This window comes from Typopeltis vanoorti, chromosome 8 (assembly GCF_054136105.1).
Source record: "Typopeltis vanoorti isolate ZY-2024b chromosome 8, IOZ_Tvanoo_1.0, whole genome shotgun sequence".
Taxonomy (NCBI): Eukaryota; Metazoa; Arthropoda; class Arachnida; order Uropygi; family Thelyphonidae; genus Typopeltis; species Typopeltis vanoorti.
Genome location: NC_143556.1, coordinates 23,544,458 through 23,571,554, shown reverse-complemented (window position 1 = coordinate 23,571,554; position 27,097 = coordinate 23,544,458). Strand labels below are relative to the sequence as shown.

At 36.3% G+C, this 27,097-nt stretch overlaps 1 protein-coding gene across 2 annotated transcripts in view; it reads right to left on the bottom strand.

Moving 5' to 3' along the window:
• Positions 1–27,097, bottom strand: part of LOC150103850 (carnitine O-acetyltransferase-like) — a 187,441-nt gene that overhangs the window by 31,161 nt on the left and 129,183 nt on the right. For both annotated transcript variants that reach the window (XM_090397153.1, XM_090397152.1), the window contains 2 exons: positions 23,394–23,513; positions 15,519–15,641 (listed from right to left, as the gene is read on the bottom strand). In XM_090397153.1, the coding sequence (XP_090253279.1) occupies positions 15,519–15,641; positions 23,394–23,513 (243 nt within the window). The remainder of the gene's footprint in view (positions 1–15,518; positions 15,642–23,393; positions 23,514–27,097) is intronic.

Here is a 27,097-nt window from a genome sequence, read left to right as displayed (position 1 = left end):
AATGCAAAGAGAGCTGTGGCAAGGGATAAAGTGAGGGCAGTTGATGAGGTTTATGAAGAACTGGAGAGAAATGGTGGTGAAGCTCAGTTGTTGAGAATAGCGAAAGCCAGAGATAAGGCCTCAAAAGACATAACATCAGTCAAGCAGATAAAGGATGCCTCAGGAGTAGTATTACAAGAGGAGGACAAAATCAGAGGAAGATGGAAAGAATATTTCCGTAAACTACTAAATGAGAAGAATCCGAGAGAGAGGTGTGAGGATGGAGAGGCAAACGAGAGATCGGTGCAAGACATAAGTAGAGAGGAAGCGGATTGGGTACTGAGAAAAATGAAGAATGGAAAGGCTGTAGGGGCAGACCAGATACCTGGGGAAGTGTGGAAAAGTTTGGGAAGTGAGGGCCTAGATATGTTATGGGATCTGATGAGGAAAATAGCCCAACAGGAAAAGATACCAGAGGAATGGAGGAAAAGTATTCTCATCCCAATCTACAAAGGAAGAAGAGATGTTCAAGACTGTGGAAACTATAGAGGGATCAAGCTGATGTCACACACATTGAAGATATGGGAAAGAGTAATTGAAGGGAGGATACAGCAGGAAACGAAAATTGGTGAGGAGCAGTTTGGATTTATGCCAGGAAGAGGGACAATGGATGCGATATTTGCGCTAAGGCGATTGATGGAGAAATATAGAGAGATGCAAGTGGAGCTGCACATATAGACCTGGAAAAGGCATACAACAGAGTAGCCAGGCAGGAGGTATGGAGGTGTATGAGGAAGAAGGGGGTGTTGGAGAAGTACGTGAGGTTGGTGAAGGAGATGTATGAGGGAACAGAAACTCAGGTTAGGTCTAGTGTTGGCATGACAGAAGGGTTTCCCCATTGTCGTAGGGCTACACCAAGGGTCAGTTCTGAGCCCCTACCTCTTTGACCTGGTCCTGGATGGACTAGTGGAGGATGTCAAGAAGGAGGCACCATGGAGCATGCTGTTTGCCGACGACATTGTTCTATGCGAATCATCCCAAGAGAAGCTTGAAAATATCCTGGAAGAGTGGAGAAAGGTATTGGAGGAGAGAGGCATGAAAATTAACCGGGAGAAGACTGAATATATGTCAACGGGGAGTGATGAGGATATGATCATACGACTTCAGGGTGAAAGGCTAATTTCAGGGAAGAAATTCAAGTACCTTGGGTCGGTCGTCGAGAGGAATGGTGACCTGGATGAGGAAATACAGCACCGAATAACATGCGGCTGGATGAACTGGAGGAAGATGAGTGTGGTCTTGTGCAACAAGAGAGTGAGTTGTAAGAGGAAAGGAAAGCTGTATAAGATGGTGGTGAGGCCGGCGATGCTTCATGGCACGGAGACGTGGCCTATAACAAAGGCACAGGAGAGGAAGATGGAGGTAGCGGAGATGCAGATGTTAAGATGGATGAGTGGTGTGACAAAGGACAGGATAAGGAATGACTACATCAGAGGGGCGGTTAAAGTGGGACCAATTGGCAAGAAGATACAAGAAAGTAGGCTGAGGTGGTTCGGACATGTAGAGAGGAAGGGTGAGGAGTATGTTGGTAAACAAGTAGTGTATATGAAGTTGGAGGGAAGGAGGAAAAGAAGCAGGCCCAAGCTCAGGTGGAGGGATAAGGTGACAGAGGATCTTAGGGAGAAAGAATGGAGTCTGAAGGACGCCCTGGACCGGAGAACTTGGAAGAGGAAGGTTAAAGATCGGTGCGCTGACCCCGTTTAACATGGGATAAGGCATAGTGAAAGGAGAAGACAAATCATGAGGAAAGAAATAATTGTAACCTACTATATTTTAAAGAAGTGCTGATGGTTAATTTGTAAAGCTAACTAACAAAAAGAATAATACAGAAATTGTTCACAAATTATGATAAAATTATTGTAAAAGTTAAAATTGTGAATTATATCGGTTTGATGTTACAGAATGTTAAAAGTATTTCTTTAAATTAAGGAGATTAAGACCGGATTATGTTGGCAACTTGAAAGTAAACAAAAGTATTGAATGTCGTTCAGATGTAGATTGTTGCTGCCAACTCTGAAGGTCAAAACAACAGCGATGTAAGTTATTTATGGAAGATTCGGGGGTCTCCGACACTAAAAACAAGGAGCTTCTGAATCATATAAAAGAGGCCTTGAGAACCTAGAGAGGGGCTGCCTGTTTGGAAGTTTAGGTTGGAGGCTGTTCTAGGAGTTTGAGGAGTTTGTTCATCTTGTGAAAGTAGAAAGCCCAGGAGAGGAAGGTCATTCTATGGAGATGTATATCCAGTAGCGCACGTGCCACATGCAACCAGATATGCGGCGTTGACAGTAGATCCAATAACCGACGATGAGCTATGCTACAGATCCCGGACGAGAACTACACCAGGATGACTACCAAAAGCCATTCAGCAAAGGCTAGGATATAGGACCGAGGAAAGCAGTGAGCAGAACTGCCAAAATCATCCAGACTGGTGGGACTGTATTTGTTTCTATGAATTTGTAAGTAGATTTTAATATGTTGACACTGAGATTGTGATCAAGAATTGTATGTCTGCTGAAAGTAGCTTTGTTAAAATTAGTTGTTAAGTGGCTATAGGAAGTAATTGAGGCAGAAAGTTAATAATATATTTATTGAGAAGAATGTTAGCCAGTGATATTGATTGTAACAGCCAGAAACCGACTAAAGTTGGTAAAGCAAGTTTTCCTTAGCATTGTGAATTGCAGGTCTATATTGTAAGGTTACAACTTTAAGTTTAAAGCAGGAATTGGAGAGAATTTGTTTAATATTGTATTGTGCTTAAAGTAAAATAAACATGTTTTGTTTGTTTAAAAACTATCGCCTGATTTTTGACCAATGCACGGCTCACAAAAAATAACCGAACCTGTGTGCTTAAATTAGAGAAATTGCCACGACTGACTATTTAAGGTATTATTTTTGAAAGTGATCTATTCTATAAGTGTTATAATTATTCTTCCTGTGCCATAACATTAATTCAGGTTGGTGCAGTCGAAAAAACAAATAAATTTTCCTTGAATTATATTGCATGGGAAATAGTTAACACTGGATCCATGAATTGCCTATCCTAGAGGTCTTTTCACTAACAGCACTAACTATTGTAGGTAGTATAAAGGATTACAAGCAGGAACTAAATAAATCGGCTTAAGATAGAAAAAGGTAAGAGAAAACTAAACAGAAAGATTTAAATGAGTAGAAGTAAGGTAGACATAAGAAAGAGAATAAGATAAGAATTATATTATATAAGATTTTCCCTGAATTATATCGCGTGGGAAATAATTAACACTGGATCCATGAATTACCTATTCTAGAGGTCTTTACACTAACACTTGTAGGTAGTATAAAGGATTACAAGCAGGAACTAAATTAATTGGCTAAAGATAGAAAAAGGTAAGAGAACTTAACAGACAGATTTAAACGAGTAGAAATGAGGTAGACGTAAGAAAGAGAATAAGATAAGAAAATAAAATCATAGAATATAACTAACGGCACAGTTCAACAGTTCGAAATAATAATCGTAATTAATAACTTCATAATTATATCATAATCATCAAATTCCTGACATATACTCTCAAGGGGTGTACAGGATATGAGAGTACTAAATGAAAAATTTACATCATTACTAACTTCCTATCTACAATTTTCCTCCAAATCAGTCTGTTAATTGTCAATACTCCAATATTATCATTATCAGATCTTATACTTCTATCTTCTCAGGCACTTTTTACTATCAACCTATGTCTTGGTCTTCCTCTAGGTCTTTTTCCTGAAAACTTGGCAGAGAATACTTACTTTGTTAATCTTTCCTCTCCCATTCTGTTTAAGTGACTATACCACCTGAGATTAGCTCCGCTAATGCATTCCTGGATGCTGACAATGTCAAGTTCTTTCCTAATATCCTCGTTTTTAATATGATATTGCCATCGATACCAGCTGTTCATGCCTCTAATCTTTCTCAGGACTCTTATACCTGCGGTCTCTAGTCTTTGATCAAGTGTTTTACTTCTGACCCAGCTCTCAGATCCATAAGTTAAAACTGGTTTGAACAATGTCTTGTATACAGCTAATTTAGTGTTCCGACTAACTTCTCTCTTATTCCACATGAATTTATTCAACTGACTTCCAACCATACCAGCTTTGTTTATTCTGTTGTCTATTTCCATATTTAATTTACCATCTTCAGTAAAAATCATGCCTAAGTAGCTGAAATGTTTTACTTGTTCCACAGGTTCCCTGTTCACAACACAGTTGACATTTTCAACAATTCTACCTTTTTTCATTGTCTTTTTAATGTTGACCTTCATACTATATCTATTACAATAGTTATTCAATTTAGTCAGGGAATTTTGCAAACTTGTAGCGGATTTATTTAGAAGTATAACAACATCTGCATAAAGCAAAGAGCTGACATTAACATCTTCAATTCTGATATCATTTTTAATACCACTTTCCTTCATAATGTGATCTATATAGATAATGAATAACAGAGGGGATAATGTACATCCTTGTTTCACACCAGATTTAACATTAAACCATCTTCCTGTACTTCCTTCAATTCTAATTGCCAACTTATAACTCAAATACAGACTAAGTATTGCTTGATATAATGCCCCATTGACACTATATGACTGTAGCATATTGAATAGCTTCTCTCTTGGCACCTTGTCATATGCCTTTTCCAGATCGAAAAAACTTAAATACAGATCTTTGTTATATTCCCATGCTTTCTCAACTATTTGTCGTAAAGTGAAGATCTGATCCTGACAGCCTCTATTTCGCCTAAATCCAGCTTGTTTTATTACCAAGATTTTCTTCCACAATTCTTCTCAACCGTTTTTCAAGTATACTTGCATAGATCTTGCCAGGAACACTCAGTAGGGATATACCTCTGTAATTCCCACATTCAGTTTTATTTCCCTTTTTATATATGGGTACAATTAGAGCTCTACTCCAATCATCGGGAATTTGTCCCTCTGTCCAAGCTTTCTGAACTATGCAGTGCAGCGACTGTAAGACTTTTATACAACCATACTTCAGCATTTCTGGTCGAATATCATCTATTTCTGCTACCTTTCCACATTTCAAGCCTTTGATAGCTTTTTCTACTTCAAGTATGGATATGTATTCTTGACTGTATGCCTGTTGAGCGTTTTTTTACCACTGTGCGATCACTGCTTGTTTCATTTAGCAATTTTTCAAGGTAATTACTCCATATTTCAAGGATATCTTTTTCTCCTATTTTCATGTCACCTTTATCATCTCTAACTCCTTTTACAGCACTCTTTCCTCCATTTCTAAGCTTCTTCAACAACCTTCAGAATATCTTACCACCTTCTTGATATTTTTTTTCTATGTTCTTGCCAAAGTCCTCCCATGACTTTTGTTTAGCTAGTTTTACACAGTGTTTCGCTTTCTTACATTTGTCTCTGTATTCTCTAAGAGCAAAAGCTGACTTATTTGCCAGGAACTTTTGATATGCTTTCTTCTTTTCCTTCACTGCCTCTTTAACTTCCTGTGTCCACCATGGAGTTCTGATTTTTCTATCCTTGTAGACAACTTCACTACATGCCTTTCTGGCTGAATCAATCAGCGTTTTCTTCAGTGCTTGTCACTGAATCTCCAAGGTTTGGTTCCTGATCTCAAACTCTTTTATTTTTTCTTGAATATTATTTGTGTATTTTAGTATACAGCTCACATCTGAGAGCTGCTCAACTTTTATTCGCTTTTAAACTTTCTTACATGTTATTATTTTCAATATTAAGTTCAATTTTATCCTGCTCAAGATTATATAGTGATCGCTTCCAATTTCTAATCCTCTGTATACTCTGGTGTCCTGCACCCGGGAGAAAACATCACTATCAACAATAACAGAGTCAATGAGACTTTTCTTATTGCTTGCCTCTTCTCTCCATGTGAATTTGTGAACATTTTTATGTTGGAACATGGTGTTAGTAATAACCAGTCCATGTCCTGAGCAGAAATCCAACAGGTATTTGCCATTATTATTGGCTTTGCTCTTTTCTCCAAATTTTCCTAAAATATTTTTGTATGTCTGACAATCATTTCCTACTCTGCTATTTAGATCCCCAACAAGGACCAACTTTTCCTTTTTCACTGTGTCAGTTGCTTTTTCTAAAGCATCAAAAAATTCCTCCACTTCTACCTTAGTAGAACCTTCTGTGGAACCATAGGCACAAATAAGTCTCATTGTCCAATTCCCCATTCTGATATTTGCCCACATCACTCTACTTGAGACTGCCTGCCATTCAAGAAGATTAGCCTCCTATTTTGTGTTGAATACTATGGCTACTCCTTCTTTTTCTTGATTGTCATTTCCTGAATATAACATTTTGTATTTATTGTTCAGAATGATCTCACCAGTTTTTGTCTTTTTTTGTTTCAGTCACCCCTATTATGCCGATCCGGTACTTATCTAACTCCTCAGCTAGCTACTTTTCTTTGCCATTCAGGCTTCTTATGTTGATAGTACTGATCTTTAACTCTGGTGATGTTGAGTTAGGGTGTGCTTTCAGATTTGTTCCAGGAGCTGACTTTTCACTGTTTGCCATGGTTCCCTGCCGAAAACAATGGGGGACTTGTTTAACCTGGCAACGCCCCATCCGGCATGAAATTTTGTCATGTTGTACCATCATTTTCTACATTGGTTTAAGCCACTAAGAATACAATTTGGTCAGCTAAATCCCAAATTGCCAGCCTATCCTTGTTCATTCAGTATCCAGGTAGATACCCAACAGGGTGCACCACTAGAAGGTGAGGATTGGACATTAGGTCAGAAGCCCTAGTCGGTTCTCTGCATTCTTTTAAACTATGTGGAGGTCTCCTCTCAGTTATACAGCTTTGACCCTTAAGCACCCCATAATTATAATAACATAATAATTACAATGCCAAATTTGTTACAGTAGTTAATGATTTAAGAGTATAACATCATCATCTATACAATAATGACAACAACCCAGGTCTGCAACTGACAGACTGCATGTTAACAAATAGCCTCCATCTCCTCTATAACAGCAAGAAACCTGGAACTTTGAAATCTGGAAGGTGGGGGTCAGAAACAACCCGTAAACTCTGTTTCATCACCACTGACATGGAAGGAACTCCTCTTACTTCAAATCAAGTACTGCCTCCTTTTCCCCACAGCCAGCACAGATCCCTGCCTAATTACTGCAGGACTTGTAATTTCTAGAATTAAGTTTCCCAGTACTCCAATGGAATCTCAGGAAAGTAAACTGGTCAAAATTTAAATGGTTCTGTTGTTCATAAAATAAATAGCTTTAATTAATATCCCTAATTCTGATATCAGGTTTAACCACCCTACTGGCCATGTCATATTCTTCTGTCACATGGATGTGAGTGTATTACACTGAAATTGAAATGCCATTGAGATGCAATTAAAATAATGGATATAAAGTCACTTTCCTTCATGAAGTGGTCCATATAAATAATGAATAATTTTATTATTATTATATGACACCTCCAAGGACTCACTGCAGAAGGACCCTATTCTACACAACCCACAAATGTCTACACTACTTAATCCAGCATCTACACACTATACCATCTACTGCCTACTAATAGTATTTTTTGTCTGTAAATTGTATATGATATCTGGCCAATCTGCATGTATGAGGTGAAATACCCAAATTTCTGATAATTAAAAACTGTGCTACCTCCATATGAGATCATCTAACCAACAGACTGGATAAAAATGCTCATATAAAGATTCCTCTGATCACAATGAGAATCAAACTCAGGTCTTTTCCATTCAAAGGGAACAATGTCCCATTATTCTTCAAACTGCACTATGAATCTTTCCATACCTCCTGCAATTCTAACTGCTTAATTTACTTTAAGCACAGGTTATATACTGCTCTATAAAAAAATAAGGAATACATTAAATGACATCATTACATAAATTAGAATTATCAGCTTGCACAGTACACATGCCAACCACAAGAATGAGCAGAACAGAACCTGCATGTCATGAAACAAAATAGTGGCACAAAAGTAGATTTAAGGAAGCAGCAGAAGCTTTAAAACATTCAACTAACCTCAAAAATGAATGCTTAAAATTATCAAGAATTTAGACAGCACAAATCTTTCAAGGCTAATCAGGAGTCTAGGCATCTTTATGCCACCTTGGACCAAATAACTCCAACTAGTAGATAGGCAACCATGTGAAAAAAAGACAATACAACAGATGACAATGATCTTCAGCAGCTTAACATAAGACCCCTTACTCTTATTATTAATAGCATCCATTTCAAATAATGGTATTCAGAAAACCAAAACTAGAATTTGTACCTACAGCAGACATTGAGAATTCATAGATAACAACTAGCTACAAATTCAACTGTAATTTGTAACTTATCTTTTTTATTGAATTCCAATATGTATAATTTTTTATACACTTAAAGGTATTATTATTATTATTATTTTTAATATAATAATAATACCTTATTAACACAGGAGTTCACATAAATTTTGATATCCCAAGGATGATAGCTAATTAAAGTTTGTTATTGCTCTGGCACTTAATGATGACAACAATACCACATAGTTTTTTGACTTTATCAACTCCTGATAATATCATTCACACTTATAATGAAATATCAAATTTAATACAATTAATAGTTATACTTATTCTCTCTCTAATTATTGGTAATGCTCCAAAAAAGTGAACCAATTACACTCAAGCAAAGGACCGTTTTATGAAAAAACATTTTAAAAATAAAACATGATTACAGGTAACCCTCGTATAATGTGGCATTTATACAACGTGGTTTCGATATAACATGCTCTACAAATTGTAGTAACCCTTGTTCAACGGTTTTTCAATATAACGCAGTATACAAAATTGTAGTAACCCTTTATCTTTTCATATATTTTTCATCGCGTGACTTAAAAAAATCTAATTTTATCTCCGTTAAATTTGCGTCTGTCTGTATCATGCATGTAGCTATAAGTAGCAAATTTGTATTAGGGGAAATACCCTTTAGCATGCATATACGTCAATTGTTTACTGTATAAAGTGTTTATTGTTGAAAATTGTCTTTGTTTTCTGCCAGGAGAGTGCATTAAAAATCATAAGTGTAGTAATCTCAAGCTGAGCACTTTATTTTCTGGTGAGCTACATATAATATGTAATGTTTTTCTTATGTACAAAAAATATTTTTATAGTAATGGCCATTTAGAGGGCTTTTGCGATATGGTTGAAAACGAAATTAGTGAATTAATTGATGGGAAATAGATTTAAATGAGGAGGAACTGGTACAATTAATAGAAGACGTCGAACCAAATGGCGGGGAAAGTTATGATTGTGATGAATTTGTTAAAGAATTCAGCTTAAAGAAATTAGCAGAAAGATTTGACTTGGCAAGAAAGTTAGGAAGTTATTTTACGGATAATGATCCCTCAGTGGAACTCTTTCCAAAAATTCACGAGACAATTGGATATTTATTTAGTTCCATATTATGAACTTAATAAAAAATTACAGCATATATATATATATATATATATATATATATATATATATATATATATATATATATATATATATATATAGTGCAGCATATATATACCAGCCAAAGTATGCAATGAGAATTATACAAATGATGTCCAAGAGATTTCAAGTGATGATGTCGTCTGGACAGTCATAAATAAAGAACATCTATGAAATGTTATTTTTGAAGACAGCAATGATGATTAAAATATGCACTTTATTTTATTTTGGCTAAAACATTTATGCATTATGTGCAATGAACTTTACGTACAATTTGTAATTTTTTAAGTTTACATGTATTTTGCTTCATATTTTATATGTTTTCTTAACTTACATGAATTACTGAATTAAATAAAAATATATTTTTGCTGGATATGCCATTGCTGTTTATATAATTAAAAAAAAAAAGATTTCGGAATATAACCCTACTTTTTCTATGTGATGTGAGTCTCACATAATGCGATTTATATAATGTGGCATTTCTATGGAACCTAACATCCGTGTTAAACGAGGGTTATCTGTATATTAAAAATTGTCACTATAAACTGAAAAGTCCCAGCCTCACAGTAGTAGCATTATTTTAAAAGAAAGAACTATAACAAACTATTCCTTTGATCCATAAATGCTTACTATAGTAAGAGCTAAATGTATTTATTATACATGAAATTTTGTGTGTGCGTGTGCAGCACGCACACACTGAGATATCTCATTGCATCCCTATTTCTTATATTCACATTAATAATAATATCCTTAACAGGCACAAAGTAGACATTGTGGCTCTACAAGAAACTCATTGCACTTTCAAGGAAATATTACCATTCCTGGTTACACCTTCTCAATGATAAACCTGATGAAAGACATGGCCTGGAAATTTAAGCAAAACTAGAAAGAATTTCTAGATCATTCACAAAGTGACTTTTTCATTGCATCTGGCTGCATAGCTTTTCAATCTACAATGTATATAAACCTCCTCTACTCAACTAGTCAAGTTCTGCACTTCCTCAGCCAGCCCATCATGATATTACTCTTGGGGATTTCAACTCACACAATACATTATGGGGATACAGTAATGACAATAACCCAGGTCTGCAACTAACAGACTGCATGTTAACAAACAGCCTCCATCTCCTCTATAACAGCAAGAAACCTGGAACTTTCAAATCTTGAAGGTGGGGGGGGGGGGTCAGAGACAACCACTAAACTCTGTTTCACCACCACTGACATGAAAGGAACTCCTCTTACTTCAACCTATCAAGTATTAACTCCTTTTTCCCCACAGCCAGCACAGATACCTGCCTAATTACTGTAGGAGTTATAATCTCTAGAGTTAACAGTTTCCCAATATGCCAATCGAATCTCATTATTCGATTGGCATATTGGTTTTTTGACTAGTTTAAAATTTAAATTTTAAACTAGTCAAAATTTAAATGGTTCTGTTGTTCATACTCTGCTAGAAGAATATTACTTTCAGTCAATAACTATGAAAATCCACTAAACTTCTCACTGTAGCTGGCAAGAAACACATCACAAGAAGATTCAAAAAGATCTACACACCATGCTGAAAGTAGTATTCTTCTGGCAGAATATGAACAACAGAACCATCAAGATGATCCAAGATCCTCTTCCAAGGATCTTGGATGATGGCAGAAAAACTTGCTGGCATGAAGAAATGAACAACCTCAACTTTACGAAATCAGGTCATAAGGCTTAGTCACTGCTTTGCTGAAAGGGAGGCACCAGCACTCCAAACAAAACTAAAGGAAAAGTAAATCCTAATAGTACTGCAAAAATCTTAGCACAAAAAAACTAAACCCCAAATTATCACAGATACCAAAAAAGAGATCCACTGTTTCTACAAAAAACGTTTTCTTATCTTGTCCTACATCTATAGCAACCTGCAATCCAGTAGCTCTAGATGAAACCGATGCAACCTTCAAATCAACTAAAACAGGTATACAGCTCCTAGCATCGATGGCATCCTTCAAGACTTTCTTATTTATCTTGGCCTAAAAGCAAAATCCTGGCTATCAAATTGTTTCTCCTCAATAATAAATGATGAATGACTCCTGAAACTTTGGCATGAATCAAAGATAACAGCATTGCCAAAACTCAATATGTCAACTGATGATCCTAACTAATGTCCAATAGCATTACTCTGCACTCCTTACAAACTCTTTGAAAGGATTATCCTTTCTAGGATTTCTCCAGAAATAGAAGCTTACTCATTGTACAGTCTGGGTTTAAACTTGCAGAGGCTACTGTGACCAAGTCCTTGCTCTTACAACTCACATAGAAGCCAGACACCACAAGAGTTTAAAAATAGGTACTGCCTTCATAGATCCAACATCAGCTTATAACACTGTATAGAAGAGAGGTTTACTGCATAAAAACAGCTAAAATAATCAATTGCCAAAAAAAAAAACTAAAATTACTACAACAAATGCTTTCCACTAGGAAAATAAAGTTCATCTGAATTCACAAAAAAAGCAGAAAATTTATCCTCCAAGATGGGCTGCTGCAAGGATCTACCCTCATCCCAGCTCTATATTCAGCTTGTACACAAGCAACATCCCTCAAATGGCTAGTTGAAAGTTTATCTATGTTGATGATGTAGCAATTGCCACTTAAGACAGTACCTTCAACTGTTGCCTCAGCTTTCCACCTAAATAACCATGAGACTTATTATTATTATGGGCAACTCCAAAGAGTCCTTAGACTCATCAAGGGAGGCTCTAAACATCATGTCAAGAACTATCCAACATTTGCGCAGTAATCTATCATACTTTGCTTTGAACTCATTCACAGTCATGGCACCCAAAACAGATTCTGGCACCTATTCCACTCATTCACTACTCTCCAAGCCAAAAATCTATTTGTAACACTCTTACTCAGCTTCAAAGGCCCCTGGTTCTCCCACCAGACCTGTTCTGAAAAATTTCCTCTGAATTAATCTTGTAAAAACCTTTCAGTAATTTGTATGTCTCAAGCACATCACCCCCTTTTCCACCTATCAATCAGTTTCTGTAATCTGCAGATCTTCAACCTGTTTTCGTAAGGTTCATTCCATAGACTTGCTATGGAATGAACCTCACTCGCCTCTGAATCCTCTCCACCTCCTATTCACCAAGAAACCTGGTGCCTAGATCTTATCAAGACTCGATAAAGAAGAACAATAACCTGCTTGTCTCTGTTCATCAAAGTATTCTTCAGTAACCAAGTGATCTGATGAGCTGCTATAGGAAGTTAAAGTTTAGGGTGCACATATCAAAAGTGGCTAAATCCACTAACACTCCCAAGTCTCTGGCTTCATCAATTTCCTGGAGTACAGTTCCATCAATGTGGTATACAGCTGGTAATCTTTCCACCCCCAAAATGCATAATCTTACACCTTGCCACATTAAACTGACATCCATTCTCCTTTGCCCAGACTGTCAGTCTATCCAAATCATCCTGCAAAATGTTGATATCATCTGTATTTACTATTGCTCTACCCAACTTTGCATCAATGGCAAATAACTGAACAGTTCCTCTCAGAACCTTTCCTATATTGCTAATAAACAAATTAAACAGTAGCATCCAAGAACAGAACAAACTTATAGAAAACTAAAAATAAACTTCAACAAGACTTTAATTCATGAAAGTAACCCTTGCTACATTGGTATCACACATGACCATAGTCTAACATACTGAAAATATTTGGAAAAAACTAAGTTAAAGACATCTTCCAGGAACAACATTGTAAACAAGTTTATGAGCATAACTTGGGGTTGTCATGCCTCGAACCTTAGAATAGCAGTACTAGCTCTGGTCTTTTCATTGGCAGAGTATTGTTTCCAGTTTGAAACCAAAGTCACCATACGACTCGCATGGACACACTGAGTAACATAACGAGAATCATCTCTGGTACTTTTAAGATCTGCTCCTGTCCCATGGTTGCCTATTCTTTCCCACATCACTCCTCCATGCTTCAAAAGAGAAGAAGCTATCATTAAAGTAGTAAACATAATCAGATATAATGTGAATCTTCTTATACATCAAGATATCTCTCCTCTTGCAGCTCACCATCTTACCTCTAGATCTCCCCCCATCTGGAATGTGGACAAAGATGATGGTCCCCAGGACTGCTGGAGAAGACTGGAATGAAATACAAATTACAAACAAGAACCTGATCACACATCCAACTATCAAACCCCCAGAATTAAATCTACCTCAACAATTCAAGCCAGATAAATAGATTTAGGACTGGACAAGGATGAATGCCCACTTATTATATCTGTGGGAATTTTATAGTCACCCTTTTGTGTGTGTGTGTGTGTGGTGCTGTGCAGATTATATGCATCATATCAATGATGACTGTCTCACACACTTCTTCCCTGGAGGCCTCAGGAACTTGCATTTACTCCCAGATAGTTCAATTGATTGGTTAGCTGAACTGTCAACTGTATTTAGTTTTACTCACTAATTTCTTGTATTTTTTGTCCATATGCTAAATACAGGGGTGGTCTGAAAAGTTCTCGGCCTTGACCACAGATGGCAACACTATTGACAAGATTTTTTTTTTAAGTTGGTACATCTGTCATAAGCATCTGTGTTAAATTGCAAGTCATTCTATCAAGTAGTTTGTTTTATACAGCTGTCTCTGAAGCAAAAGTGTTGTCTGTATCCCTTGAAATGGATAAAATTGAGTATCATGTGGTTATAAAATTCTTTGTAAAAGAAGGTTTAATGCCAAAAGAAGTTCATTCAATGTTCATAAAAGTTTATGGGCACTCTTCTCCTTCATTTACAACAATTAAGAAATGGGCTGCTGAGTTTAAACATGGCCGTACCAGCCTTGAAGATGATCCACGTGAAGGACATCCAAAAAGTGTAACAACACTAGAAATCATTGATCAAGTGCATGATATGGTATTGGATGACCGGCGAGTCAAAGTGCATGAAATTGCTGAGACTATAGGCATTTCAAAAGAATGTGTAGGACATATTTTGCATGAAGAATTGCAAATGAAAAAGCTTTGCACATGATGGGTGCCATGCTTGCTCACAGCAGATCAAAAACGCACTCGCATGAAAATCTCTGAACAGTGCTTGGAGTGTTTTAACAAGAATAAAACTGATTTTGTGCATTGATTTATTACTATGAATGAGACTTGCAAACAGCAATCAAAACAGTGGACAGAAGCTGGTTGTTCAGCGCCAAAGGAGCAAAAGTCAGTTCCATCAGCAGGAAAGGTCATAGCATCGGCGTTTTGGGATGCTAAAGGCATTTTGTTTATTAATTATCTTGAAAAGGGTAAAACAATAACCGGGAAATATTATCTTTTAACCAGACTAGATGAAAAAATTCATGAGAAAATAACCGGTTTGCAGAAGAAAAAAATCATCTGTCATCAGAACAATGCACCTGCCCACAAAGGTGTTTTGGCAATAGGAAAATTAAGGGATCTGCTCTATGAGTTATTGGAACATCCACTCTATTCCCCTGATTTGGCTCCCTGTGACTTCTATCTCTTCCCAAAACTAAAACTCTTCCTCGCTGGTCAGTGTTTTTCTTCGAATCAAGAGGTGATTGCAGCTGTAGAGGGATATTTTGAAGAACTTACTGAGAACCATTAAAGGGATGGGATAATGGTGATGGAGCATCGCTGGAATAAATGTATTAGTCTTAAGGGGAGATTATGTTGAGAAATAAAAATTACTTTGAAATTATAAATTGATTTTTTTTCATTGTTAGGCCAAGAACTTTTTCAGACCACCCTTGTAAATATTCATATTGGCTTATGAAAGTGACATTTATAGTTTTACTTTAATCAGAAATGTAATATAAAATAAATTAACTAAATTATTAAGAGTTATTAAGAAAGCAAAGTAAGACTTCAGTATTATTCAATTTAAATAACAGAACATATCATAAATATGTTTTGTTAGAAATTCTCTGATTAATAATCTTTAAAAAAAAATCCTATCAAACTGACTGTCCTACCTGTAGAAGGCTAACTGAAGGGCCATTTGTATAAAGCCATCTGGACTGACCTGGTGAACTTTCAAGAAATTTTTTCCATATTTGGGATAGGTGAACAAATTAAGTTCCAAATCTTTAGTTATACTAGGAAAAAAAAGTTTAATTTAAAGAACAGTTTAATTCAAAGTTTATCATTTCAACCATCAAAATTGTTTAAAACTAATGAACTCGAATACTTAGTCAAAAGCTTCATTTTCTAATTTCCTTTAAAATAATTGGACACTATAAAGTGCATTTTATAATGCATTATTGCAATGAAGAGGCCACTTAAGGGTCAAAGTCAGATAAACAGAAGACAACTTCTATTTATATTTTATTTTTCTGCCATGAGGAACACAAATCTTATTTTATTATTATCATCATCAACAGACCTCCGTGGAGTCAAGAGACTCATTGTGAGGGGCCTACTCTCACATGCACAGCCATTCATACATTGACTTAAATGCATTCACTGTCCCTGCACTCACCACACTCTCAGGCAATGCATTCCAATCACCTACTATTCTCCATACAAAATATCTTGCCAAAACCTACCTTATACACAGCTTCCAGGGATGGCCCTTGTCCCCCCCCCATCTCCAGATATTCTATGAAAAATCCCATCCACACTATTATTTATTTTTATGACATATTACACATCACAAAGCATAAATTTTATGAAAAACAATAAAAAAATTACAAGTTAACATCTAGATTACAAATAAAATCAATTGATTCTTTGGTTGCAAACAGGAAGTTACTAAAATTTCCTTTGTAGGCTCTTAAGGGACAGTCTTGTATAAGAAACTGCACAGATTGCTTCTCAGCACCACAATCACAGTTTGGGGGAGAACTGCATGTCCCATTTGTGAAAAGTGTTGCAACATCTACCATGTCCTGTTCTGATTCTATGCGAGAATTCAAAACCAGGGGTTTCTCTGTGATACATGGCATAGTGTGCCACCTTGCTGATCAGACATCGTTCATGTTCTTGTTTTCAGTTTTTCAGCTGTTTTGGAGAGGTGAGGTTTGTATGATAGCTGTCAAGGATGACTCCAAGGTATTTTGGGTACTGCTTATATGGAAGAAGGTTATCCTCAAGATAGAGACAATGGCCTATTTGCCAGTTTGTTGTTAAGATGAAAGCATGAGGTTTCTGTTTTGCTTACACGAGGCTTGAGTTTCCATTTGTGAAAATATTTTCAAGGGAGTTCACATCAGTAGTTAGGATTTCTTGTCATTTTGACAGATATTTATGTCTAGCTGCTATAGCCCAGTCATCAGCATACTCAAACTTTCTGGAATGTGTATTAAACATATTGGCCACATATAAGGAGAATAATAGTGGACCTAGCACCGAGCCTTGTGGCAGGCCGTTGTTTAGCTTCCTTTACTTGCTTGCGGAATTTCCCATAATAACTTGGTGTGTATTGGTAAGCATGTTTTCTATAAGGCGAATAGTGATCTGGCAGGAATTTCACGAAGAAGTTTACAGATTAGTCCTTGCCTTCAGACTGTGTCATATGTAGCAGTGAGGGCAATGAACACCACAGACATTTTTTACTGCCACTGGACGCCTGCCTCTATGTATGAAGAAAGAGAGAGAGAACTTGATTCCAGCAGCTCTGTTTAGGTCAAAAGTCAGTTGTTCATGGGGAATCCTTTCAAGTAGTATTGGGCTAATCCTATTATGTAGAAGGTGCTCTAGTAATTTATAGCTTGTGCTTATAAAGGCAATGGGTCAATAATTTTGTGGAAGATCATTTGATTTCTCAGGCTTTAAAGTGGTGATTATTTTAGTTCGTTCGAATGATCGAGGTGCATTTCCAGTTTGTAGAATGTCAGTGAAAAATTGTGGCAGCAATTTTTTAGCATACTTTCCACAGTGGACTAAGAATTCTGGATGGATGCAATCAAAGCCTGGGGGCTTTTCCTGCCTTTGCATCCTTCAAAGCAGATGAGATGTCCTCCATAGAAAAAGGGTGGGAGTACTCATATATCAGCTCACTCATAGATTTAAGAGTTTTGATTTTGTACTTGACTGGATAGTATGATCTCTGTCTTTTGGTGCTTTCAATAGATTTACTATATGTGAAGCCACTGCATCTGGAGTTACAGATAGATTAAAACATATAAGGGAATTTCCTCCTTCTATCTTTCATAAGAGGACCATGCTTCCCGACTTGAGTACCTGAAATTCAGGTTTTAGACTGTCTGTCCATTTTTTCCTCCCTGCAATATCAAGACTATGTATTAATTCATCTGTGGTTTCTTAGTCTCCATTTTCTAATAATTCCTAGTATAAGTTATCACTTGTCTCATCCCACCCGGGAATATACTCTTTACGGTATCCTCTGGGCTAGTCTTTTTAGCTGCACTTATCACTGCACCCACAAATCTCCCATAATTGCCGCTGGAAGGAGCTATCTATCCTAGGCATTTGTCAAGCTTTTCTGAGAAAGCAGGCCAATTTACCTTCTTAAGTTCCATCGTGGCCAGGGGATTGAAGAGACTAATGGGATTTGAGAGCCAATCTCTACAATAACTGGTTGGTGCTGGCTATGTGGGAATTGTGCCAGGACTGTTTAAATCTGTCAGAGGTGACAAAGCATAAGTCAGGGTTGTAATCCCATCTCAAGGCTGCTGACCTAAATGTGCTGTGGTCCTTAGCATTATAAATAAAGTGCATTTCATGTAATTCAGCTCAAGTAACTAGGACTTCACCATGCAGGATGTTATTCCAGTATTTCCATTGTTCATGATGGCTATTGAAATCACCTATATACACAGCTGGCTCAGTATATGAGTAGAGAACTTGCACCAGTCATGAGATAGTCAGGGATTTATAAATATTGATAATTGTTACATTACTAACTTTGATAGTAATCTCATGGATGTCATCTGTAGAAATTGAAAGTAAGAGTATTTTTTGATAATGTTTCTAATATATGTAGATCCCATATGATGAGTCAAATGCTCCAAGGACGTTATATCCCGGGATTTTTCCTGTTTTCCATAATTGCTCCTCATTTTTTGCATGGGTTTCCTGTATTTCCACCAGATTAATGTCATTATCCAATAAGATTTTTGATAAGTACTGACATTTAGCCCAGCTTATACTTTCTATATCGATTTGGCAGATTTGGACACTTTGTCTAATTTTTTCTGGTCCTATGGTCCTTGGGGGGGGGGAACCTAGGGCTTGACTCATACTCATTTAATCCTTGTGATGTGTACTGGCCAGGAGATCTTGCAGATTATTTGGCAGTCAGGGTTTACTAGTTCATTTAAATTTATCCAGGGTGCACCACAAGCAGGCAAGCTAGCTCTACACACTAATTGCCAAATTAGTGTGAATCATGTCTATCCTCTTCTTTCTATCCACTAGGTTCTGTAATTTGCATTCATTCAATCTGTCCTTATATTCCACATCCCAGAGCCAGAAACCAACTTAGTCAATTGTTTCTTTGAACCTTCTTCAACATCACCCTTTTGAACACCTGGCGACCAAATCTGTGCACAGGAATCCATGTGCAGCCTGATCAAAGCCTTGTACAATGGAATCAAAAATCTTACTTATACATGTCAATGTTCTATGCATCGTTCCCATAATCTGCTATGTTGTCCTCACAATTTTGGCAAAATGTCTATGAAATTTCAAGTCCCTCTCAACCATCATCACCAGATCTTTCATCTTCTCTGCCTCCTCTAAAATATCCTCACCAATCCTATACTCTGCATTCTATCTTTGCTTCCCAAATTTTAAAACGTTACACTTTGCAACATTAAACTGACATCACCACAAACTTGTCCATTCAGAGTCTATTTAAGTCCTCTTGTAAAGCTACATCTGCTCTACTTCTCATAACTCTCCCCAACTTTGCATCATCTGCAAACTTGATGATAACTGTATATCACCATTTAAGCCCTTTCCAATGTGATTTACATACAAATTAAACAACAATGGTCCCAAAACAGACCCCTGGGGCAAACCACTAGTGACCTTCCTCTTCTGGGATATCACTCCCCCCATACACAACCTGCTGATGCCTATCAGACAACCAATCTACAATCCAATGCACTAATCTACTATCCAACACCATCTGTTCCAATTTAACTACTAGTCTATCATGTGGCAATCTATCAAAAACCTTTGCAAAATCTAAATATATTAATGTATATGCATTTCCCCACTTGTCCAATGTATTCATTTTTCTATGAACTTGCCAACAAATGGTTCTCTTGTGAAAGACCCCTGCAGCTGCCAGCCTGGCTTCATCCTTTCTAAAAGACTATGGATAACTATCAATAGAATCAGGGTTAACAAGGGCAGATGTGGCTACCCCTACATAAATGGAATATGGCAAATATCACTTACTGTGACTGCACCCATATCTTACAGACTATCAAACATATCATCAGTGATTTCCCCCCTTTGCTGATTCCATGGTGACCTGCAGAGATACATGAAGTGTCAAAGGAGACTATAGAATGGCTTTCAACATTGGACATTAAATATAGCTGAACTCTGCCATAAGAATACCTATCTACCTTGTTATAATGAGTAAGCAGATTGCTAAAATATGATCTTCCTTTAGCAAATCCATGCTATCCATTAAAGAGAATTCTACTGCTATTTACTCAGTTCTGAATCCTTGTCCTCACTAGTTTCTCCAACACCTCGCCCACAACTGCAGAGCAGATGAAAGTGATCATTTCATGGTCACTTTCACCAATTGGAGAAACATGTGATGCTTCATTTACCATGGTATCTTCTGATGAGATAATCAAATCCAGATCCTCAATCCACGTGTGACCTCTGTACATACTGCTTGAGGTAAGGTAGTTATCCCTTAAAAACTCAAGAAATTCATTCTCTTCATTCCAATCTATGTTACAATAACTGAAATCACCTATAATGATCACCCTTTTTTTATTAGCCAGACCAATTTGTCTAAACCTTTCCTTCTCACTGCCTTCCACATTACCAGGAATGTGCCATATACTGCTTCAAAACCACTGCAAGTATTTGCTCCTTGCATCTCTACCCTAGATGGGCACAACTCTTTTGCCATCATCAATAACACTTCTCCTCCTCCTTTTTTGATTTGTCTGTCTTCATGAAAGACTACACATCCCTCCACCTATATTTCTGTCAGAATGTCATCCTCATTCAACCATGTCTCACTTATACTAACAATTTTTGGGTGAATGAACTCTATTAATGCTACAATTTCATTCTTCTTGTTTGAATACATCTAGCTCATTTCTATAACAAGTCCCACCAATCCCACTTCTTGAACATGAATGCTTGTAGAGGAGTCATGTCCAAGAAGTGGGGTTAGTTGCTGTCCTGTCCATCATCACCAATATTATACCCCCTCCCCAGATCTGAATGTCACCCCCACATCCTTGTTTGTCTTAATCCTTTCTTGTGCACTTACATACCTACTCCTATACCTACACTTTCATGCAGTGTCCTCCTGTCCATCCTGATCTCCCCCATTTCCCTGTCCACTCTGTGTTCCTTCTCTGTTATTCTCTGCACTTGTGCCACTCACCTCTCCATTTGCAAACTTGTCTACCTTACTCTTCTACTCTTCCACGACACTTTTTGCTAACTTACGTCTTACATTCATTTCAGTCATTCTCTCTTGCAGCAACAGTTTCTCCAAACTAATTAACACCAAATCCATTCAAATGTAGCCCATCTCTTTTATACAGCTCCATTCGTCCCTCAAACTCATCCCACACAGTCACAAAATGAACTCCTTTCTCCTCAACACAACTCTGCTAGCATACCATTAATAATTTTCACTCACCTTCTGAACTCATCATTATCATATCTGGCAACATGCTCAGTGCCTTACCTACCACATTGGTATCTTTCACGTTCCTTAACAGCCTCTTGATTTCCCTTCTTACATTCTTCTTGTTACTAGTCAAATCATTTGTGCCAACTACCAACTCCTTTGTTTGCGTACTCCTGTTAGCCAATGTTCCAACCATTCTGCTCATTCTACCTCCCAGAAAATAGACATCTTTTCACTCACCACACCTCTTATCATCAAATCTCCATACATTGCTACTTCAAATCATTTGATATTTTTTTCAATCTTGCATCCCATTCCTCCTCATATTCCCATGCAAGTCCATAATTCTCCTCAGTTTATTCCTCATACATTTAATCTTTTACCTCATCTTTACCAACTCTGCTTTCATATCTTCAGTTAGTTTTTCAGTGCCATTTATGCAAATTGCATTTTCACTACCTTGCACGTTCACTGTCTTACTGCTCACTGCAGGTAACTTATGGATTATGATTCTCATAATCCATAAGTGTGCTGCATTTCTTACACACCTAAACTCTCTCATCTCTCCTATTAACCTCTTCACATAAATATCTTCAATCTCCCCCCCCCCCCCAAGCACACATACTGCATTCACATGTATCTCACCATTTTCAAAAACCTATGCCACTTGCATTTGTCTTTTGCACTGTCTTATGTTTCACTATTTTACTCAAAAATTTAATAAATACAGAATTTTAACTACCCTAGACACCACAATATTTAAAAACCTAATTATTACTAATGCCACACACACAATATATCATAGCTTTTATCATGTATCTTGAACATGAACAGCCTGGCTTTGATAAACATTCTTTCTCTATTAAGCACAGAGTCCTGTGTAATAAGACAAATTCTACATAAGATTAGATTCCTTATGGAATATTTTTATAAGGAAACTTGTGAAAGTTAGACAGATCAGAGGTTCTATCTTTTCTCTTTTATGGGAGATAGTGCTTTTTCTAAATCTGCTAACTATTGTCATTATTTTTAATTAGGAACTTTCGACCATTATTTACCTTACTAAAGTTATTGAGGATTTTTTTAAAGAATTTGTCTGTTAATTTTATATTATGTTGTTCCACTTTTTAGTTACTACAGGTGCCTTAGATACATAAGTGAAAATCCTACAATTGCAATTATTTAATATATGTTATCAAATCTTTAATTTCTGGTATTATACCTTATGTTCTTCCAACTGAAAGATGGATATCATCCTCTAGACATTTCCAATATCATTAAAATTCACACTGAATAACAATCGCCCAAGTACAGAACCCTGTGGTACACCAATGGTTATCCTCCTCTTACATACTTCCTCCTCCTTTTCAGTACTTCCATACATAATATTCTGATACCTGTCTGTTGACTATCCATGTCACAAGCCTATTTTGTACTGAAGTTGTTCTTCAATGGTCATTCTTCCTTTTAACCTAAGTGCCAAAAAAGTGCAGTTAGCAAAAACTGCTATACGTTTATCTCTCTTTCACAAACTACAGATTTTTTTTATATTTTTGTAGTTATTGTTCATCTGTAATACCAACTGATACAGTTCAAAGCAGTTCAAAAGTAATGTCATGGATAGCAGGACATCACCATTCTAGCTTAGCTAAGTGGAAATACTTGTATGATGACATGAGATTAAATCATGCTTGTGGCCTCTATAATTGCCATGCCTAAAGCTAGTGTCACATTTGTTCTTTGAGAAAAATCTGAAAACTGTACAACAAAGCCACTTCACATAGCAAAATGTGCGTGTGCATATGCGCGCGCACACACACACACACAAAAATCCAAAAATGAGTAGTGCATGCTACTAGTGACCTGAATGCTGGGTACTATCTATTCAGAATCACATCAGTTTTCATCACTTTGAATATTCAGTCAAATAACATTCTGTAGGTATTTTAACAAAATATTACTTTAAGCAATTGTACATAGTACAACAATTATATACATGTGATCAACACAGACAGAAGAATATTGAAAAAAAAAAAATGCTTACGACTCAATTTTTCTCTTTGCAATTTCAATGCATTTGATAATCTCAGGATCTAAGTTGAATTTCAATTCTACAGGAGAAGGCACTGGAGTATCTGAAAGTCGATCAGGTCTTTTGGTCTTTCTGTTTAGTAAATAGACAGGGGAAATATACTTCAGTTACAATCATACTTTAAATAATCCAATAATTTTGCTTTAAAATAAAATAAATCTTTTCAACAACACTTTGCATTGATTGCTACCATGTTTATGTTTAATGAACTTATGACCACACATCTTTGTAGAATGAAAAACTTCAAAATTGTCATAAGTTCATTAAACATGCAGTTAATGAATGAAGTTCATGCTCAAAACTGCTAGTTCAGAAAAATAAGAAAATAACAAGGAATCCAAGTAGTGGTATAATAAGCATAAATTCAATCTTATTAATTTACTCATACAGCCACACTATTAGTTCTGCATCAATGTAAAATGATGATCAACATTCGTTTTGCTAGCTTAACAAAAACTTACAAATAAAGTTAACTTTATTTACAGTTACACGAATACAACCTCTTCACCTCAGTGTAAGGAGTAAATAAATATTAAATCATCAGCTCAATCAACATGCTGCAATATAGATTAAGTTGTAATTAATTAAGAATTGTATTCACATGTTGTGACAGTGTTAGATCAGTTAGGATAATAGATTCCATTTCCAATAATCATTAGTTCTATTTAATTTAAATTTATCACACAGAGAGAGAGAGGATGAAAACAATCCAAAACAATCATAACAAAAGGTGCATGATGCATTTCATTTCTGAGAAAATAACACAATTAACAGGTATGGTGATCCTCATGACCTTAGCCATGCCTTCAATAACTCAGAAATAACTCAATCCAACTTAAGCTATATTTTATATGAACATTTCAGCCTCCAAACCATCATTGGAAGAATGATGGGACATGTGTCATTTGATTGGAAAAGATCAGGATTCGATTCTCATCATGATAGGAGGAATTTTTGTGGGATGATCTTGCATGGAAGTAGCAGATTTTTTTTTCTCCCATAAAACAAATTGGCCAAAAAACACACAAAAGGCTCATTTGTATAGAATGGTCTATGAGAGGACAGAGAAGGTTAGACAAAAATCTTGATAATTTGTAAGTTGGGCTGCTAATAGAATCCACAATGGGTTTAAGTGGAACATTGTTCTCGTGAAGTTTAGGTAAACCATATATTCTAGGAGACAGCATGGTATGTTCTGAGTTTTTTTAAGGTTTCTTGATCTAAGGAAGTGGTTTCATCAAGTAACTTGAAGAACTCAGACCCATTGTGGATTCTACTGGCAGCCCGAATTACAAATTATCAAGATTTTTGTCTAACCTTCTCCGTCCTCTCATAGGTCACACTGCCTCACCAATTAAAAATTCCAGATTTTCACACAAAAATAAAAGACATTTAACTATCAGAAACAGCCATGCTAATTAGCTTCAACATCGTCTTCCTCTTCACTAATATTCCCCACAAGGAAACAATAGACTTGTTAATTCAAAAATTTCCATCTGATATTGTGGAATTATTCCTCACATGGAAGGAAAAAATTTATAAGCAAGAGGAAGGAACAGCAATGGGCGCTCCCTTATCACCAAACTTAGCCAACCTTTTTTTGGAACACCTTGAAGAAAACATTTTCGCATTTGAACCTAAACCAAAAATTTGGTTACGATATGTTGATGATGTCTTTGCCATCTGGAGTCATTCTGAACAAGAACTATACCTCTTTCTAGATAAAACCAACATTCTTCATCCTCACATCAAATTCACACTAGAAAAAGAATCATCACAAGGTATCTCCTTTCTGGATTTACACATCCAATGAAAAGAAGATGATTCCATCTCCAGTTCTATCTATTGTAAGCCAACATTTTCAGGTCATTAGGTTTCACAATTCATCTGCTCACCATCCATCTCAAAAATATGGCATCATCATTAAATCATTAGTAGCAAGAGCACACAGATTTTGCTCCTCCGAAGAATCTTTAAACCAAGAACTGGAAATCATCAAAAATTTTGGATACAATCCAAAAAAAAAAAAAAAAAAAAAACATCAGTCACCTCCCCACACATCGATCTAAATAAGAACAAGTCCGTAGAATTCCCATACCGTATGTCAAAGGCAACTCCAAACATCTGTCAAAAATTATGAAGAAATACAAACTTCCTGCTATCTACAAACCAATCAACCAGATCTATAATTTGTTACCTTCTCTTAAAGACAACTCTCACCTTTGATGCTACCTGGTATTTACAAAGTTCCATGTTCCTGTAAGATGTCTTACTATGGACAAACAGGAAAATCTATTAGTAAATGCATCTCTGAACACCAAGACCATATCAGTCTTATTAAACTGCACAAATCTGGCCTCACACAACACAGGATTGAAAATCCAAACCATAGGATCAAATGGAAAAACACCAAACTTCTACATAGATCCTTATATAAACATGAGCATTTATATAAAGAAAGTGCTGAAGCCCTACGTCACAGACCCAACTTAAACCATAATGACGTTCTTACTATCCCTAAAGTCTGGAAAATTGTCATCCTTAATTGTGTAAAATAAATTTATATGTGTCATTTTATTTTAATTTAATCTAATTTATTTATTTAGTATTTTTTTTATCAGATATATTTATTTTAATTTAATTCTATGACACGTTACTGCATGCATAGTGGGATTCCATTATAAGCACCCTAACTGTATGTTATTCCTAGTATTGTTTGAAATAACTATACTGATGATGTCCTAGGATACTTAGGATGAAATACTTATTAAAAATAATTTAATTAGAGTGGTTACGTGTGTAAGTTTAGTTAATCATTATTATTACTGTAAGGGCACCTCTACTGAATCTGAAGACTCGTTGCAGACAATCCAAACTACCCACACAATCTATCATCCCTCTTCTTGAAACTGTTAACAGTTAAAGCAATCGCAACTGATTTAGGTAACCCATTCATTTACCACTCTCCAAGCGATAAATCTAGTGCACAAGTCCCTACTAACCACACTTTTATTCAACTTTTAGGGATGACTACTTGTTCTTCCCCATTCTAGCCAAGTGTTAAAACATTTCACATGCATTAATCCTATTAAAACCTTTGAGTAACTTGAATATTTCTCCCATATCCCCTTTTTTGCCTATCAACCAACTTCTGCACTCTACACACCTTCAATCCATCCTCATAAGGAAAATGCTCCATAGACCACTCACAATCTTGGTTGCTCACCTCTGAAATCTCTTCACAACTTCCTGATCCCCAAGAAACCCAGAAGACAAACCTGAGCACAGTAATCCAAATGCAGATGTATCAATGCCTTATAAAGAGGAATAACAGCTTCCTTATCTCAACCAAGTAATCATTGGTGGAGATAAGGTGATGTATTGTGTTGTTGTATTGTGTCCAATACAATTTGACAAAATTCAACCAAACCTGGTGTAAGTACACCTGAGAACATGGGGTTTTGATTTATAGAAATTAGAAAATTAAAAAAGAAAAATTATAAAATTCTGTCACCAGCAGACAATTGGTGCTAGAATTGCATAATTTTACAGTTTCTACTGATGAATTGGTGGATATAAGGAAGGCCGAAATGGATTTGCGTCATTCTGATAAGACTGAAGTGCCATGGATCTCACCTTACGGGAATGTGCATTGC